Source organism: Neodiprion pinetum, chromosome 3 (genome assembly GCF_021155775.2).
Source record: "Neodiprion pinetum isolate iyNeoPine1 chromosome 3, iyNeoPine1.2, whole genome shotgun sequence".
Lineage (NCBI taxonomy): Eukaryota > Metazoa > Arthropoda > Insecta > Hymenoptera > Diprionidae > Neodiprion > Neodiprion pinetum.
The window spans coordinates 1429237-1444829 of NC_060234.1; the positions used below are offsets into that span (position 1 = coordinate 1429237).

Consider the following 15593-nt stretch of genomic DNA (forward strand, 5'->3'; position numbering starts at 1 on the left):
ATCGAGCAAACAAGAGTGGAGCAGGAGAAACAGATTGACATGTATGTCCACTGTATGTATGTAGAACCAGAGATGAGTAGGGAGATCTCCAACGCTCGGCTTTTCGTGATACCAGCTAAGTTGGAGCGTCGACGTGACACCTAGGCGGCCACGCACCGAAGGTGGCCCATTTCCGACCTGACACCAGGCGGCCATGCACCGAAGGTGGCCCACAATCGTGTATATATAGATACACTCGGTTGCTCGAGCAAGTGGTTGCCAATCGCATCCTTGTCCCCGCTCGCACAGATGTTTCCAGGAATGCAAGAATTGGGATTTTTTTTGTTTCAGTTATGAATGTCAGCGAATAAAAGTATCTGCAGATTTGATGAATCTTGGATTCAATTAGCGGACGCTGAACCAAATTAATTAACTATTCCCAGTCCGAATACTTTTTTTTTTTTTTTTCTTAATATATATTATTTTTTTACTGATATGAAAATATGTGACGCCTGGTGTTCTTGAATATTTGTACACGCAGTCTATGGAAAAATATACGAAGCCAGCTCGATAACATTTATGCAAAATGTGCAATGGGCAAGTGGTTGGGGGAAATTTTTTTTTCTCGAACTGAATCTTCCAGAGAAGCATCAGCGAGTTCCAAGCAAGCTCCATAAACATACCGAGCAAACGCGCGCTCACGGACGTAGCTGTGGTGTGGCTGAGTGGATACCACATGAGGATGAATTTTCAATCACAGGTTTTTGCGCGAAGTTTCCCTGTATTTAAGTTAATTACTGCTGCCTTTGCTATAATACTGCATTCAAGTCTTAAACAAAACACTAAAAAATAAGTTAACCACTTAATGTAAAATAAAATGTTAGATTGAGCTTAAAATTTAAGCCGGAGTTACATAAACTAAGATAATTACAAGTGCAACATTGTAAATATTGTACATTTATTGTTCATCTAAATGAATATGGTTTCCTCCTCAAAAAAAAAAAAAAAAAACATGAGGATGGAGTGATGCGGGACACGGGTTCGATCGCAGTTCACTCTTTTTATTTTTTTTTTTTTTAAATTCATTCCCGGCTTTTGTTTTTGTAGTTTCGGAGAGAAAAAACAAATGAAAGAAAGAAAATTTCCAGAGCCGGTCGATTTTTTCCTTCTTTCCTTTTGCTTTTTTTTTACTCAACCCACCCTTTTTGTAATGGGGGTAACCCAGAAGAGAACAAATAATTGAAACAATAAAATTCCGAGAGTGAATCGATTTGTTCCCCGTTTTTGGCGCCTCTTTTTTAATAAGGAAAAGTTTTGACAGTAATGAAAAATAGAGATTACTAAAAACAATTGTATTGTTTTTTAATAACACCGGTTCACAAAAAAAAAAAAAAGAGGTCTCTACTTTTGACCGGACCTTTATGTATTTTGACGCACTGAATCCGAATCTGAAGTCAGTTTTGCCCGTACACCCTCAAAATTTTGAGTAAATTGCAAAAAACCATAAAAATCGCCAAAAATTAGCAGTTTTGGTAAGAAAAAAATTTGTGGAACTGTAGACCAAGTATGATTTTTATGCATTTTGGTCCACTAAACCCAAATCTGAAGTTTATTCAACCATAAGCCTTTTAAAATTTAATTGGGCCGGTGTTATTAAAAAACGATACATTTGTTTTTAGTAATCTCTATTTTCCATTACTGTCAAAACTTTTCCTTATTAAAAAAAAACGTCCATTTTATATCAGTCTTGACGAGCATTTCTTAAGAATTTTGAGAGATGCGAGATCGGAACGACAAAATTATTTCAGTAGCAACAATGTATAGACCCCTCTCCTTTTCCGATATCGGCAGCCAGTTAAGAGGCTTCACAGTGTTCAGTTTAGTGCCAGCAGCTCTCGAGGTATCAAGATGCTAAGTGAATTACATAATTATTTTACAATTATGGAAAAACCGGCAGGTTTGACGATCATCTATTTACTTTATAGATTAAGAAGAGAAAAAAAGGGAAGGAGCTGTAGTCGTATTTTATACTTTATTTAATTTTCCTTGAATTGTCAGACGTTTTTATTTTTGATTGTATAGGAAGAAGATGTGTGGGGAATTCCATTCTAGTGCCCAAGAATATAGTACGCATTTTCGATCATTTTTTCTTTTTTCTTTTTTTTTTTGGGAAACATTTTCCTCAATTTTCAAATTTCCTTAATTTTTTGGTATTCAAATCGATTCTTAACAATTTTGCGCACAGGTGGGATTTCTTTAATTATTTTTTCCCTAATCCTGAGGATATTTCCTATCGGAGACCACTGTCAATAGGCGAGATTCCGGAAATCGTAAAATTACCTTTTTTTCTAATTAAAAAGAAAATCACATAAGGCCACTAAGAGCTCGAAATAAAAATCTGAAAAAATTAGAGATGTTTTTTTATATTCGAAGCCATTAACGTAAAAAATCCGTTTAACGACCATCCTAATAGATATACATCGTATATGGGGCATTCCGCGTCAAATTTGCAACCCATGTACCTTACCCTCTTCGATTTTGATAGTTCTTTAGTATGATGTTGCAACCACGGTTTCAATCGACTTAAAACAGTGTCGGAATTTTTTGCAGATTTCTTTAGCCACCACTGAAATAGAAAAAAATTGTAAAACCAATTCCGAAAAAGCTTCTTTTAAAATTCTGAAAAAATTCACACTGATTTTATAATTAGGAATATGATTTGCAAGCACGACACGGTAATGGGATCTCAACATTTACTACTTTTCTAGCAAGTTTTTTTTTCTCATGCCGGAATTGGAGTTTCTATTTATTTGTTCGGTCACAAATTTCTCTATTATTAATGGATTTCAATTTTTCTGAAATTTAGAGGAATGCCAGAAGGCCTGAATACAGTTCATACCATTTTATTCTTTTTTTTTAAGTTATCCAAAGATCCAAGAAAACTAAAAACTTGCGAAAACAATAGTAAATGTTGAGATCCCATTACCGTGTCGTGCTTGCAAATCATATTCCTAATTATAAAATCAGTGTGAATTTTTTTCAGAATTTTAAAAGAAGCTTTTTCGGAATTGGTTTTACAATTTTTTTCTATTTCAGTGGTGGCTAAAGAAATCTGCAAAAAATTCCGACACTGTTTTAAGTCGATTGAAACCGTGGTTGCAACATCATACTAAAGAACTATCAAAATCGAAGAGGGTAAGGTACATGGGTTGCAAATTTGACGCGGAATGCCCCATATACGATGTATATCTATTAGGATGGTCGTTAAACGGATTTTTTACGTTAATGGCTTCGAATATAAAAAAACATCTCTAATTTTTTCAGATTTTTATTTCGAGCTCTTAGTGGCCTTATGTGATTTTCTTTTTAATTAGAAAAAAAGGTAATTTTACGATTTCCGGAATCTCGCCTATTGACAGTGGTCTCCGATAGGAAATATCCTCAGGATTAGGGAAAAAATAATTAAAGAAATCCCACCTGTGCGCAAAATTGTTAAGAATCGATTTGAATACCAAAAAATTAAGGAAATTTGAAAATTGAGGAAAATGTTTCCCAAAAAAAAAAAGAAAAAAGAAAAAATGATCGAAAATGCGTACTATATTCTTGGGCACTAGAATGGAATTCCCCACACATCTTCTTCCTATACAATCAAAAATAAAAACGTCTGACAATTCAAGGAAAATTAAATAAAGTATAAAATACGACTACAGCTCCTTCCCTTTTTTTCTCTTCTTAATCTATAAAGTAAATAGATGATCGTCAAACCTGCCGGTTTTTCCATAATTGTAAAATAATTATGTAATTCACTTAGCATCTTGATACCTCGAGAGCTGCTGGCACTAAACTGAACACTGTGAAGCCTCTTAACTGGCTGCCGATATCGGAAAAGGAGAGGGGTCTATACATTGTTGCTACTGAAATAATTTTGTCGTTCCGATCTCGCATCTCTCAAAATTCTTAAGAAATGCTCGTCAAGACTGATATAAAATGGACGTTTTTTTTTAATAAGGAAAAGTTTTGACAGTAATGGAAAATAGAGATTACTAAAAACAAATGTATCGTTTTTTAATAACACCGGCCCAATTAAATTTTAAAAGGCTTATGGTTGAATAAACTTCAGATTTGGGTTTAGTGGACCAAAATGCATAAAAATCATACTTGGTCTACAGTTCCACAAATTTTTTTCTTACCAAAACTGCTAATTTTTGGCGATTTTTATGGTTTTTTGCAATTTACTCAAAATTTTGAGGGTGTACGGGCAAAACTGACTTCAGATTCGGATTCAGTGCGTCAAAATACATAAAGGTCCGGTCAAAAGTAGAGACCTCTTTTTTTTTTTTTTGTGAACCGGTGTTATTAAAAAACAATACAATTGTTTTTAGTAATCTCTATTTTTCATTACTGTCAAAACTTTTCCTTATTAAAAAAGAGGCGCCAAAAACGGGGAACAAATCGATTCACTCTCGGAATTTTATTGTTTCAATTATTTGTTCTCTTCTGGGTTACCCCCATTACAAAAAGGGTGGGTTGAGTAAAAAAAAAGCAAAAGGAAAGAAGGAAAAAATCGACCGGCTCTGGAAATTTTCTTTCTTTCATTTGTTTTTTCTCTCCGAAACTACAAAAACAAAAGCCGGGAATGAATTTAAAAAAAAAAAAAATAAAAAGAGTGAACTGCGATCGAACCCGTGTCCCGCATCACTCCATCCTCATGTTTTTTTTTTTTTTTTTTGAGGAGGAAACCATATTCATTTAGATGAACAATAAATGTACAATATTTACAATGTTGCACTTGTAATTATCTTAGTTTATGTAACTCCGGCTTAAATTTTAAGCTCAATCTAACATTTTATTTTACATTAAGTGGTTAACTTATTTTTTAGTGTTTTGTTTAAGACTTGAATGCAGTATTATAGCAAAGGCAGCAGTAATTAACTTAAATACAGGGAAACTTCGCGCAAAAACCTGTGATTGAAAATTCATCCTCATGTGGTATCCACTCAGCCACACCACAGCTACGTCCGTGAGCGCGCGTTTGCTCGGTATGTTTATGGAGCTTGCTTGGAACTCGCTGATGCTTCTCTGGAAGATTCAGTTCGAGAAAAAAAAATTTCCCCCAACCACTTGCCCATTGCACATTTTGCATAAATGTTATCGAGCTGGCTTCGTATATTTTTCCATAGACTGCGTGTACAAATATTCAAGAACACCAGGCGTCACATATTTTCATATCAGTAAAAAAATAATATATATTAAGAAAAAAAAAAAAAAAAGTATTCGGACTGGGAATAGTTAATTAATTTGGTTCAGCGTCCGCTAATTGAATCCAAGATTCATCAAATCTGCAGATACTTTTATTCGCTGACATTCATAACTGAAACAAAAAAAATCCCAATTCTTGCATTCCTGGAAACATCTGTGCGAGCGGGGACAAGGATGCGATTGGCAACCACTTGCTCGAGCAACCGAGTGTATCTATATATACACGATTGTGGGCCACCTTCGGTGCATGGCCGCCTGGTGTCAGGTCGGAAATGGGCCACCTTCGGTGCGTGGCCGCCTAGGTGTCACGTCGACGCTCCAACTTAGCTGGTATCACGAAAAGCCGAGCGTTGGAGATCTCCCTACTCATCTCTGGTAGAACTACATTTCAGTGAAAGCAACACATACCTCTTTTTCTCACTTCTCCGCTGCACTTTCTGTACACGCGAAGCTACCTCCAGCAGCTCTAAAAGTAACGAAACAAAGTTTTTTGCTCGCTATTGGCATCCAATTTTCCAAACTGACATATAATCAATCTTTGAAAAAAGATAAGGAGAATTTCTCTTTACGTAATAAGATTAATTTATTGTACATACATACACAAAAAATATCGTACATTACGCAATAGAGGATATAATAATATAGGGTTCACAATGTAGATTTCACAATTCTAAATCAAGAAATCTGACTACATCTGTATTTTGATTTTCGTAACAATGTACAAGATAGAACGTAAGTAAAAAAAGGGAATAGTGAGTGCTTCTTTCTGACGTTTATTAATTTATTTATCAAAAGTTTAATTTCTCTCGAATTGAATTTACTTCGCATATTGTGCGTGAAAAAAAGAAGAAAACACTTTTTGAAGAAATACAATATATCATGCATGCTGATCTCTTACATCTGGTAATCGTCTTCGGGTTATCGAAGCGTTTCATCCATTATTCATATTATTGGTACTAGTGCCCAGAGTTGCTTACTGGACGAACCAACACATGTTAAATATGTGAAGTAAAACTGAAACCTTATATTTTTTCGATGTATAAATCTAGGGTTGATTATCCTTTTGAAATTGTTTTTGACATTCTTATTATGATGCATGCTTTAAGCAACATGCGAGATGGTGTAAGTACAAATTCCTGTTCTTGCGATGCATTCAGCTATATCATTCCCATTGTCTCGTCTCGTTCCGCTTTTCTGCGATTGTCTGAAAAAAAAAAAAAAACATTCTTTCACCTCCAGATTTAATTAAAAGAAATTTCAAAACTTTCCATTAAAATCTAAGGTTGAAAACTGTTTTGCTGTATTAAAAATACCTCGTGATTGATTCAGTGGCGGCAATAGCAGCAGCATGCTCAAGACGTGAAAGCGAATTATCTAGTTTGATTTTTTGTCATCCAGAGCTTCTAGTCGCTCAAGTAACGGGGGATGAGAGTGATGCCATCCTGAATAGAGCTTGTCAAATACAGGAAAACCCAGATTGTCTTTGTGCAATTTAACTAGTGCACTTTTCAGGGGGACAGTGTGTCCTAAGGTCTTTGCAAAATTATCTGCTTGAAATTCAAACTTCCGGCTGATCACAACGGAGACAAAGCCCATTAACTGAAAAAAGTACATTTGGACCAGGTGTGAATGAAGTCGGAAAAGAAAAAGGATTACGAGAGAGGTTAATGAGATTAATATCAAACGACAGAAAATAATCGAATTAGTTACCGTATTTAGCGGGATCAGGATGTACATCATTACGATAATTAATCCAATGAATATTGGCTGCGAATCGCTGAATCCAAATGCAGTGTACATTGGTTGATAGTTGAGCAGTTTAGCAAAGATAATGAATATTAATAGAATGTTGACCTGTAATCAAAGAATGCACGATCAAAATTAGAGCGAGCTGTGAAAGAGAAATACCTAAATACACTTTAGTCTTACCTGAGACAGTACAAGACACTTGAAGGTGTGATTCAACTTCCAGTGACCAAGTTCGTGGGCTAAAACGGCCACGACTTCGTCAGTTTCACAACCTTTGTCTTTATCGGTGTCATTGGCGTCTGGTTTATAATATTCTTTGACCAGGGTGTCGAATAGGACAATTCTCTTGTGCTTGTGAAAACCGTAAAGGTACGCATTGCTGTGAGAGGATCGTTTGGATCCTTCAACAATGTACAATTTGTACAAGGGAAAACCAAGGGATGATGCGAGCTCTTCAATTTTTGTTCTAAGCTCTCCTTCGGGCAACGGAGAGTACTTGTCAAACAATGGAGCTATAACCTCTGGGTATATAATCAGCATAAACAGAGTTACGATGCCGGTAAAGACCCACAGATATACAAAGAAATAATCTCCTCCTATTTGAACTATCCAAACTACTCCGCATTTCAGCGGAATCACAATTATTTGTAGCACGATAAATTTCTTTATCTGGTCCTTTATATAGAATGAAACAGTCTGAAACAGGATAAATATTTTTATTGCTTGTGAATTCAGATGAAACGTAGCACAGCTTTTGGAGCACATTTGTCAAGCTTGACTAGTTATTTTATAAACATTCTTACCTGCTTATTGAACCCGTGCTTGTTTTCAAGCCAAAATGTATTGTAGACAGAAAATGGCAGGTCAACGATAGTGCTAAGGATGTTCATGATCAGCATGCAAGTACCGCCAATCAGTATTTCGTTATGCTTGCTAATTCCGCACACGGTAGAAATTTTCACCGCCCAATCCCAAAAATGACGGAAGGCAAAAAACAGTATCATCCCCTGAAGATGATGAGTTTTAGATGCATGAACAACCAGAAGACAAATTAAAATTGCTTGCTTATACCCACCGTGGTGACGAATGTCGAAAACAGACTTTGGATGTTTGAAAAATAATTGCAATCGATGGCGTAGAGGCGTGCCTTATTATAAACCTCCGGCGTGATGAGGTCCTTCAGTTCGCCAGGGACGTCAACAAGTTTGTTCATTAACTTTGTCTGCAGGGAATAATCATGCAAATCATTTTAAGAGACTGAGGATCCAGTCACCCTTGGAATGCTTTGAAAAAACTGTTCCTAAGGGTGATGAATTTAATTTGAGGGTGGTACCGCATTGCGTGTCACTTAATAAGTCGAAAAATTGGGAGGTATAAACAGGGACTGAAAGCTAACCTGGCGAAGACTGAGATAAAACTTCCAGGACCAGAGAATCCATATTAACGCGAGCAGCTCGCATCTCAGGTTTTCTCCAACGAATTGTTCAATGGAAGATGACATGGCTGTTGTAGTCGTCTAAAAAATCTCTCCGAATTACTCTTGGCGTAAAAAGGACGACACACTGTGTTTCGCTGGTCTCATGTGTGTTCCCGGCCTATAGTCTCAAACACTAATATATATCAGTGTCAGTGGTCTCAAATCACAAATTGGAACGAATGATGCGACAGTAGACAGACTTGAAGTTGTCTCTCTCGATTTTCGATATATCCAACGTCTTGATCCAAAGATGTCGCGGGAAATTTGAATTCGACGTAGTCGCAACGTTTGGGCGGTCTGAATTCGATAATCTCGACATATTACAGGAAGTTAATGAACAAAAAAAACTGTAATGATGTTGTCTTTGTTTTTTTTTTAATTCGATGCAAAACACTTATCATAATATCATCCAAAATATACAATAGTACACATCTTTTCTTCTTTCATCGATTCATGATTGTTCAACCGGCGTTTCGTGTTGCACGTTAAACTTTTTTTGTTTACCTGGAAGCAAACGATCGGAAGCTGAGAATGTGGTCTGTGAAACACATCATACATGAAAACATTGGCTGCTTTAGTGTGAAGTGATTGAAAGAAAAATTGGTTTTTACCGCGCTTTGTGTCGACGTGGTTAATGCCTGTGGAACGCTCGATTGCAGCACTCTGCAAAGTCCTTCCACGGCCTGGCAAACCTCCTCTTCCGCGACCTCGTGCACGGCCCTTTCCACGTCCTCTTGGATAGTTAGACGCGGAGATTGAGACATGTTTTGAAGGATAATACGTAGCAGGCATTCTTTCGCTGAATGCGAAGGCCGGAGTTACAACCATTGTGTCAATGGGAGGCCAGGAGGGTTTGGGTATTATTTGAGCGTAATTCTGGGAGTAGACCGAGTGCAAGTCGAAGACATTTTTTCTGCAAGTAATTCAAAGTTAAAATCAAAAAACTGCAAAATGCAATGAGGAGCGGTAACAACATGTTTTGATGATGCAACAGTAACAGCTTACGCGGAAAATTCTGCTTCTTGGTAAATTGTTGCGAATGCACCATTACTCGGAGTATGCCTGAGAAGATAATTTCCAGGTTTAAGCTTTTTTAACTCATGAACAACGTTATGCAAAATGACTAGGCTATCTTCGCCGTTAAGTCCGTAGAGCCTTTTCATTTCGTTGTTTATCGATCCTATTGTTCTCCTTTCTACTTGGATAATATCCGAGGATTTCGCAGATATTCTGACTGCAGACAATACCTGATTAGTTTCCTGAGAGAAGGGCTGCTTCAATTGCGTCCTTTAATTGAAATTTATTTCAAGTTCAAATTGCAACATACCTCGAACGAGTGATGTATTCGGTCTGTAGGTCAGCATTGTCCACTGTTTCAATGCTTCTTCTGCTGTAACAGCCTCAGCACCAAGACTGACTTGGTGCTCCAGTTTAGGCACCAACATTATGGGGTGAAGTAAATTTTTATTCATTCTCTGGAATTGTGTAAATCTAAAATTATGAAAGACGTATGCGCAGGCAGGTTTTCTGCCAACAAGCTACAATTACCTCAACCCCATCTATTTTAGCGCGAACCAATATTTTATACTTCTCAACCATAGTCTTTGAGGAATCGATATCGCAGTTTTCAGGTGGACAAAGTGAAAATATTTTGTACGTGACATTATTTCCAACAGGTGGAGATGCAGTAGCCGAAATATTTGTTTTCGTCCAATTTTGAGTATGTGTTTCTGTATCTGGTGCATCATGCTGAACGCTTTCTACATTCATTTCATTTTCCTTATCGTCGTTATCGTTTATTGAGTCCAGTTTCATAGACTGGGCAATAGAAATAGCAGAGTGATCCTTTTCCTCTACACAAAAGTCACCAGAAGTGTATTGTTGCGATAATTCTTTACTTGTGAAAAGGTCAAATTCATCTTCCATTTCGTGACTACTTGGACCACCCATCGCTTGCTCATTTTTTATCACAGCTTTGTTTTCCATGGCTGTATTTTCGGATGTTTGAAACATATCTGATTTTGGACCTGCACTATAGATGTCACTGTTTTCGTCTTCTAATTTCAATAGATCGTCAGAATATATATCCCCAAAAAGACTGTGATCAGTCACCTCCTCCTCAGTTCCTTGTTTGGAAAAGCTGAAATTTAGGAATGAAATTCTCTTAATTAAAATTCAAAATCCGTTGAAACAACGGACCGAAGGAGTTTGGCCTTTTCAGGATCAATAATTACTTGACCGAAGTATGATGTTTTGGGTGAAGAATTTGTGACCGTAGAATATACTTGTAAATCCAAGAGTTTCTTTGAGGTATAGTCATACTTGTAGGTGGTAATGGCTTGTCGATGTAAATAATGTTTCCTTCCTCGCTCCCTTTCACAACAATTGGCAGAATCCAAGAACTTGTATAATGCGGGCCAAAATTAGTAGCCAAACAATTGAGTCCTCCTGACGAAATTACCACATCTACCCCATTAGACGTGGCAAGCTTCTCGCAGTTTGGATCCTGACTCACCGTTAATTTTTGAGATGTTTCATTGCTGTTGTCCAAATTGGTGAACACCGGATATAGGGCATAGAGTTTGTGCAATTCAGTTGATAAATAATTTCGCTTGTTGCAAACTGGTATGAATGCCCTGGGAAGTTGACCCTGCAGAATAATTTTGACCCAGTAAAACGATAGCAATAATGCATCGACAACTCAGATATAAATTACCTTTTCCAAGAGTGTGGCCTCTAGTTCAGCAACAATTTTTTTCTTTTCCTTGAAAGCTATATTTCCTCCTGCTACGTAGTATCTAGGAAGCTTTCGAGCGTTTAAAAATTTAGATTTCCACCGTGCGTTAATGTATTCTTTTCCAATAACTTTTATTTCAGAACCATTCCAATTAGCCTTTGCTAAAGCTAAAAATTCCTCCTGCTCTTTGCGTATCACTGGTAACAGTTTCTGTAAGTAATTCAACACAGTTACAAAACACTAGTTAAACACTATAGAATTTGGATGTGTTTTTTATTTATTAATACCATATACTGTTCCAGTTCGCTTCTATTTTGTTGATTCATTTGCGGTTTTTCTGATCCTGAAAATTGCTTTAAAACTTTCAGACAGATGGCATGTTCTTCTTTGGTCAAGACTGACAATCTGGGAAATTGGAACGGAGGTTTTTCAAGGCCAGGTACCCATTCCCATTTTTTTACAGTCAGCGGTGGCCGCTTAGATTCTTTGCCAGCTACCCGAACTCCATCGGAGTCGTTGTCACTTGAACTTCCATCGTCTTTATCCCTATCATCGTCATCGTCGCTTTCAAAGTCTGTAAAAGGGTCGGTGAAAACACCCTGCATTATTCTATACATCGCACTTTCGTTCTTCAGTCTTTCTTCGTGGATGAACACGTCGTCTATCATATCTTCCAGTGGAGGGTACCTGAGAAATTTAAGGATGGTGAAAAGAAATCGAGCTATTCATCATTTCATTAAAAAACATAAAGCCCTTATATCAAGTGAGATTCTTTCGACACGTTGCAAATTCACCGGAAAGATGGAACTTGGAGGTTATCTCCATTATTTGCATGAATTCTACCTACCAATCAATGTTGAGAAATTCCTCCATGCTGATAGCTTTTGCGTAAAGACGACGTTGCGAAATTCTTGCAATATAGTTCCAAATTTTGTCTCCTCAACAACGGCTGACAGTGAGAGTCTTTCAACATTTTCAAATTCGGAGCCTAAAAAAACCTGTGAGAGAAAGAGAGAGAGAGAGCAACTTTTATCGTGTTCCCGATTTTGTAGCGGCCTCTGCCACTGAAATAGGTCTTTGGAACTAGGCAACACTGATTTACTTATAGTTAATTGTAACAGTTATTATAGTCAGAGAATTTTCGTTATCCATATTTTCATATTAATAATTAATCTTATGACGCCCTTACGACGGCACATGGTCATAACGTTTACGTAAGGATAAATAGTTAGATTCGCTGTGATGCCAGAAGTTAGGTGGAAAATTGGGCAAATTGTAAATTACGGAGCGTTTTGGAACACTTGGGATAGTATTTGAAATCCCGCTTTATGCACTAACTGACAGAATTTGTGTCAGTTCTAAGGCCTGGAGTATCGTAATAAGTGATATGAAATTTTTTTCGAATTGTAAAGATTAAAATTCGGCTCTAGCTTGACTGGTTTACTTGACAGGGGCTGGAATACAGCAGCATCAACTAAACGTAGGTAATCACCCGCAAAGTATATCAAGTAACGCATTCGTCAGCATTCTTTAAATTAACACCGCAAGCAGAGAGATGGTTCGGCAAAATTCGTCCGAGTAGATTCTCAGTTATTTTCTACTCAATATAAACATCGGCGGAAGCTCACTATGCTTAACAGAATCATACACATTTATTCGTGAAATTTGCAGGCAACAGTCATGGCACGCCGTAAGACGATCAATGCAGTTAGAATGGACGAATCATTCTCGTTACCTGCAGTCTCATCTCCGCTGCGACGAAGGTCACTTGCAGCTTCAGAATTCTCTAATACACCGAAGCCCTTCACTCAAAATGACGACGAGAGTGAAAGATTGGCTCGTCGCGCGGTTCCTGTGTCGATGGACAGCTCGTCGCAGATCGATAACTCTGAAATACGTGCTTCTATAGGACTTGGCTCAGGGATCGGGGAGTTGTCAACCAATGCACTGATGGATCATTATAACAAGTGTATAAAACTATGCGCAGAGAACAAAATCACGACGAAAAATGCTTTTGCTCTTTCTGTCATCGACTACATGACTGTGCTCAATAAGCGAGATATAAATTCAAACAACATGCAGAGTGCTGGGACAACCCTGGATGTCAGTACAAAGATATATGGGGTTAGAGTAGATTGTGTTCACACAGACGTTTTTAAGATGGCAGGCGATCCTGGCAAACAGAATAAGGGCGAGGAGCAGAATCAGGGGGTAAACGACGCCAATGCCAGTACCGTTCAGGAGCCTGAATCTAAGAGAAAGAAAAAACCTCGCTCTCAGAAGATCCTCTGTTCATTGGAAAGTCTCGAAGGCACCCCTGAAACTATTAATCTGTGCTCGACTACTAACACCAGCGATTCTCAGACCACAGACATGCTCTTTCAAGTCACATTTCCCATTCATGCTACTAGTGGGCACAGATTGCACCTGCAAGAAGATGTTATACTTGAATTTGCCGCTAAGAAAAAAGCTGGGGCTGACACTGTCTATACAGGTATTAACGTTTTGGATATCGAAGATTTGGCCGACTCGAATATGTGTCCAATATTAGCTGATTTTCACATTCTTGGTTGGTCTGAGACTGATATACCTGATTCCCCACCTCCTGCATTCGGTCAGGAAGACAACAACTTGAGATTCGATTTGAATGCATCTGTAGGTGACCTCTGTGACAATGAAAATGTGGGAATGAATTACTTTGATCTGGACGAGGCTAGTCAGGAGAATATTGATCGCTGTACAAGGAAGCCTGAGCATGTTGAACACATCGTAGATTTCAGCCAAGCGGTCTCAACCACAAACACAAACAAGAGTAACACTTTGGAGTACTCATACTTGCAAAAGAGCGTTCACAACTTGCATTGGGCAGGCCCGATTCATTGGAAACCAAAGATATTCTCTGGCAGAGTTGTTGGAGCTTGCGGTCAGGAGGCAGTCAGAAAAAAAAAGGAGGTGAATTTGAAGTTCACAGTCAAAGCGTCGGAAGATAATGTTGAGAAACTAGAAGGTAAAATTTCCCACAGACTTCAAACCAAAACCATGAGGCAGACCTGGCAGGATGATAAACTCACTTTACCGGAGGATATTCATTACGAGAGCACTAATCCTACCAAGTTTTATTATCATTCGTCAATGACTAAGCAACTACTCCCACTGGACAAACCTAACGGCGAAGCTGCGGGAGAGGAGGGCAATCTTGATGCTACAGTACTCGACGATGACGTGGACTATGATTATGACAATCAAAACGATACTCAGAATTATTGCTCACAGAATGATGATGGGGGCAGAGGGGATGCCAACTGTAACAGCAGTCCGGATATGTTTCACGATGAAGACGGAGACCCACATCCTGACGGGGAATTATGCACTCAGGCATTGACCGGCGAGAATCTTGTCATTGCTCCAAAATCAACCACTCAAGTTCAAATCAATTATTCGACTCGTGCCAAAAAGATAAACATGCGCCAATTGAAGAACAGTATTTGGAAGACGTTGTCGCATAAAAATACCTTGTACGAGAATGGCAATGGTGACACGAACGAAGAGGCATCAAAATTGAAAGACGAGCGTAGCTTTGGCAGTGTTTACAAAATATTACCAAACACCTTGGGCAAGGATAACGCTGCAGCTCTTAGCCCTGCTCTAGCTTTCGTATCTCTTCTTCATTTGGCCAATGAGAAAACACTTTGTATTACTACCACTCCGGATATGTCAGATCTCAAAATATCTCAGGGTTAACAGAGCGATTGCAATATTCGTAATCATCTTTTTATCCATGTGCATTCACACATTAATATAAATAAATACTTTATAATATTTTCTTTTTGTACTGAAAGAGTTTATTAATTTGTTGGACCATCGTCTTCACCGCTCCTCCCCTGTCTTCTTATCTTATATCTAATTTTATCGGAGGATATCTGATTTCACAGATATTATTTTATGATTTATAACTTATTTTTAAATATTTTTCGTCTATGCGAATTATATAAAATAACAATGACATGATCTTCACAGTCCCATGTGGTCTAGTGGCTAGGATAGCTGGCTTTCACCCAGCAGGCCCGGGTTCGATTCCCGGCATGGGAAACTTTTTGCCTTATTTCTTTTTGTAGCTACCGCTACTCTATGTTTTAATAGTATCCGGATAATATGAATACATATTATATACTAGTGTCTATTGGGTCAAGTTATTGAAACAATCAATTAATAATATCAATGTTTGGCATATTTTAAAATGAAGTGATATAATTTACAAATGTGGAACGAACGGTTTCGCCGAAAAGTCCGATAGACACATAAAATATTGAAATGCAAGATAAATTTTTACTTTATAAGCTAAAAAATTCTAATAAATGGCTTGCATTAATAAAAGCAACATTTTAACGACAT

The 15593-nt window shown here is 37.7% G+C and overlaps 3 protein-coding genes and 1 non-coding gene across 8 annotated transcripts; 2 read left to right on the plus strand and 2 right to left on the minus strand.

Moving 5' to 3' along the window:
• Window positions 1-57: 57 nt before the first annotated feature.
• LOC124214859 (condensin complex subunit 2) lies at window positions 58-15033 on the plus strand. 3 transcript variants are annotated; one of them, XM_046617587.2, is made up of 3 exons: window positions 58-76; window positions 5631-5710; window positions 12873-15033. In XM_046617587.2, the coding sequence occupies exons 1-3, from the start codon at window positions 73-75 to the stop codon at window positions 14940-14942; spliced, it is 2154 nt and encodes a 717-aa protein (XP_046473543.2). In that variant the 5' UTR covers window positions 58-72; the 3' UTR covers window positions 14943-15033. The 3 variants fall into 3 exon arrangements, with proteins under 3 accessions (XP_046473543.2, XP_046473541.1, XP_046473540.1); XM_046617585.2 differs by lacking the exons at window positions 58-76; window positions 5631-5710 and adding an exon at window positions 11867-12685; XM_046617584.2 differs by lacking the exons at window positions 58-76; window positions 5631-5710 and adding an exon at window positions 11867-12681.
• On the minus strand, window positions 5868-8610 carry LOC124214867 (CAAX prenyl protease 1 homolog). Its single transcript, XM_046617596.2, has 7 exons — window positions 8384-8610; window positions 8063-8209; window positions 7791-7994; window positions 7168-7683; window positions 6949-7092; window positions 6552-6837; window positions 5868-6442 (listed from the first exon to the last, which is right to left on the minus strand). Exons 1-6 carry the CDS (start codon window positions 8486-8488, stop codon window positions 6613-6615), a joined length of 1341 nt encoding a protein of 446 aa, XP_046473552.1. The 5' UTR covers window positions 8489-8610; the 3' UTR covers window positions 5868-6442; window positions 6552-6612.
• On the minus strand, window positions 8823-12413 carry LOC124214857 (little elongation complex subunit 2). Of its 3 annotated transcripts, none has more exons than XM_046617582.2 (9): window positions 12049-12407; window positions 11489-11888; window positions 11181-11411; window positions 10699-11114; window positions 10013-10604; window positions 9792-9939; window positions 9470-9698; window positions 9076-9377; window positions 8823-9002 (listed from the first exon to the last, which is right to left on the minus strand). In XM_046617582.2, the coding sequence occupies exons 1-9, from the start codon at window positions 12072-12074 to the stop codon at window positions 8965-8967; spliced, it is 2382 nt and encodes a 793-aa protein (XP_046473538.1). In that variant the 5' UTR covers window positions 12075-12407; the 3' UTR covers window positions 8823-8964. The 3 variants fall into 3 exon arrangements, with proteins under 3 accessions (XP_046473538.1, XP_046473537.1, XP_046473539.1); XM_046617581.2 differs by having other exon boundaries at window positions 8823-8968; window positions 12049-12405; XM_046617583.2 differs by lacking the exons at window positions 8823-9002; window positions 9076-9377 and having other exon boundaries at window positions 9593-9723; window positions 12049-12413.
• A 185-nt stretch (window positions 15034-15218) lies between the features above and the next one.
• Window positions 15219-15290, plus strand: TRNAE-UUC (transfer RNA glutamic acid (anticodon UUC)). The gene has a single exon. It is a non-coding gene; the product is annotated as a tRNA-Glu (tRNA).
• Window positions 15291-15593: the final 303 nt, after the last annotated feature.

Excerpts from the sequence above, each read along its gene's own strand:
- LOC124214859 (XM_046617587.2), top strand. Across the intron at positions 5,711-12,872 it reads TACCTCCAGCAGCTCTAAAA|GCAACAGTCATGGCACGCCG; the intron begins GTAACGAAACAA and ends TGAAATTTGCAG.
- LOC124214867 (XM_046617596.2), bottom strand. The coding sequence starts at position 8,488 with ATGTCATCTTCCATTGAACAATTCGTTGGAGAAAACCTGAGATGCGAG. Across the intron at positions 7,684-7,790 it reads AGCACGGGTTCAATAAGCAG|ACTGTTTCATTCTATATAAA; the intron begins GTAAGAATGTTT and ends ATCCTGTTTCAG. Across the intron at positions 7,093-7,167 it reads AGTGTCTTGTACTGTCTCAG|GTCAACATTCTATTAATATT; the intron begins GTAAGACTAAAG and ends CTTTGATTACAG.
- LOC124214857 (XM_046617581.2), bottom strand. The coding sequence starts at position 12,074 with ATGGAGGAATTTCTCAACATTGATTG. Across the intron at positions 10,605-10,698 it reads AAACATCATACTTCGGTCAA|CTTTTCCAAACAAGGAACTG; the intron begins GTAATTATTGAT and ends CCTAAATTTCAG. Across the intron at positions 9,699-9,791 it reads GAATACATCACTCGTTCGAG|TCAGAATATCTGCGAAATCC; the intron begins GTATGTTGCAAT and ends TATTGTCTGCAG.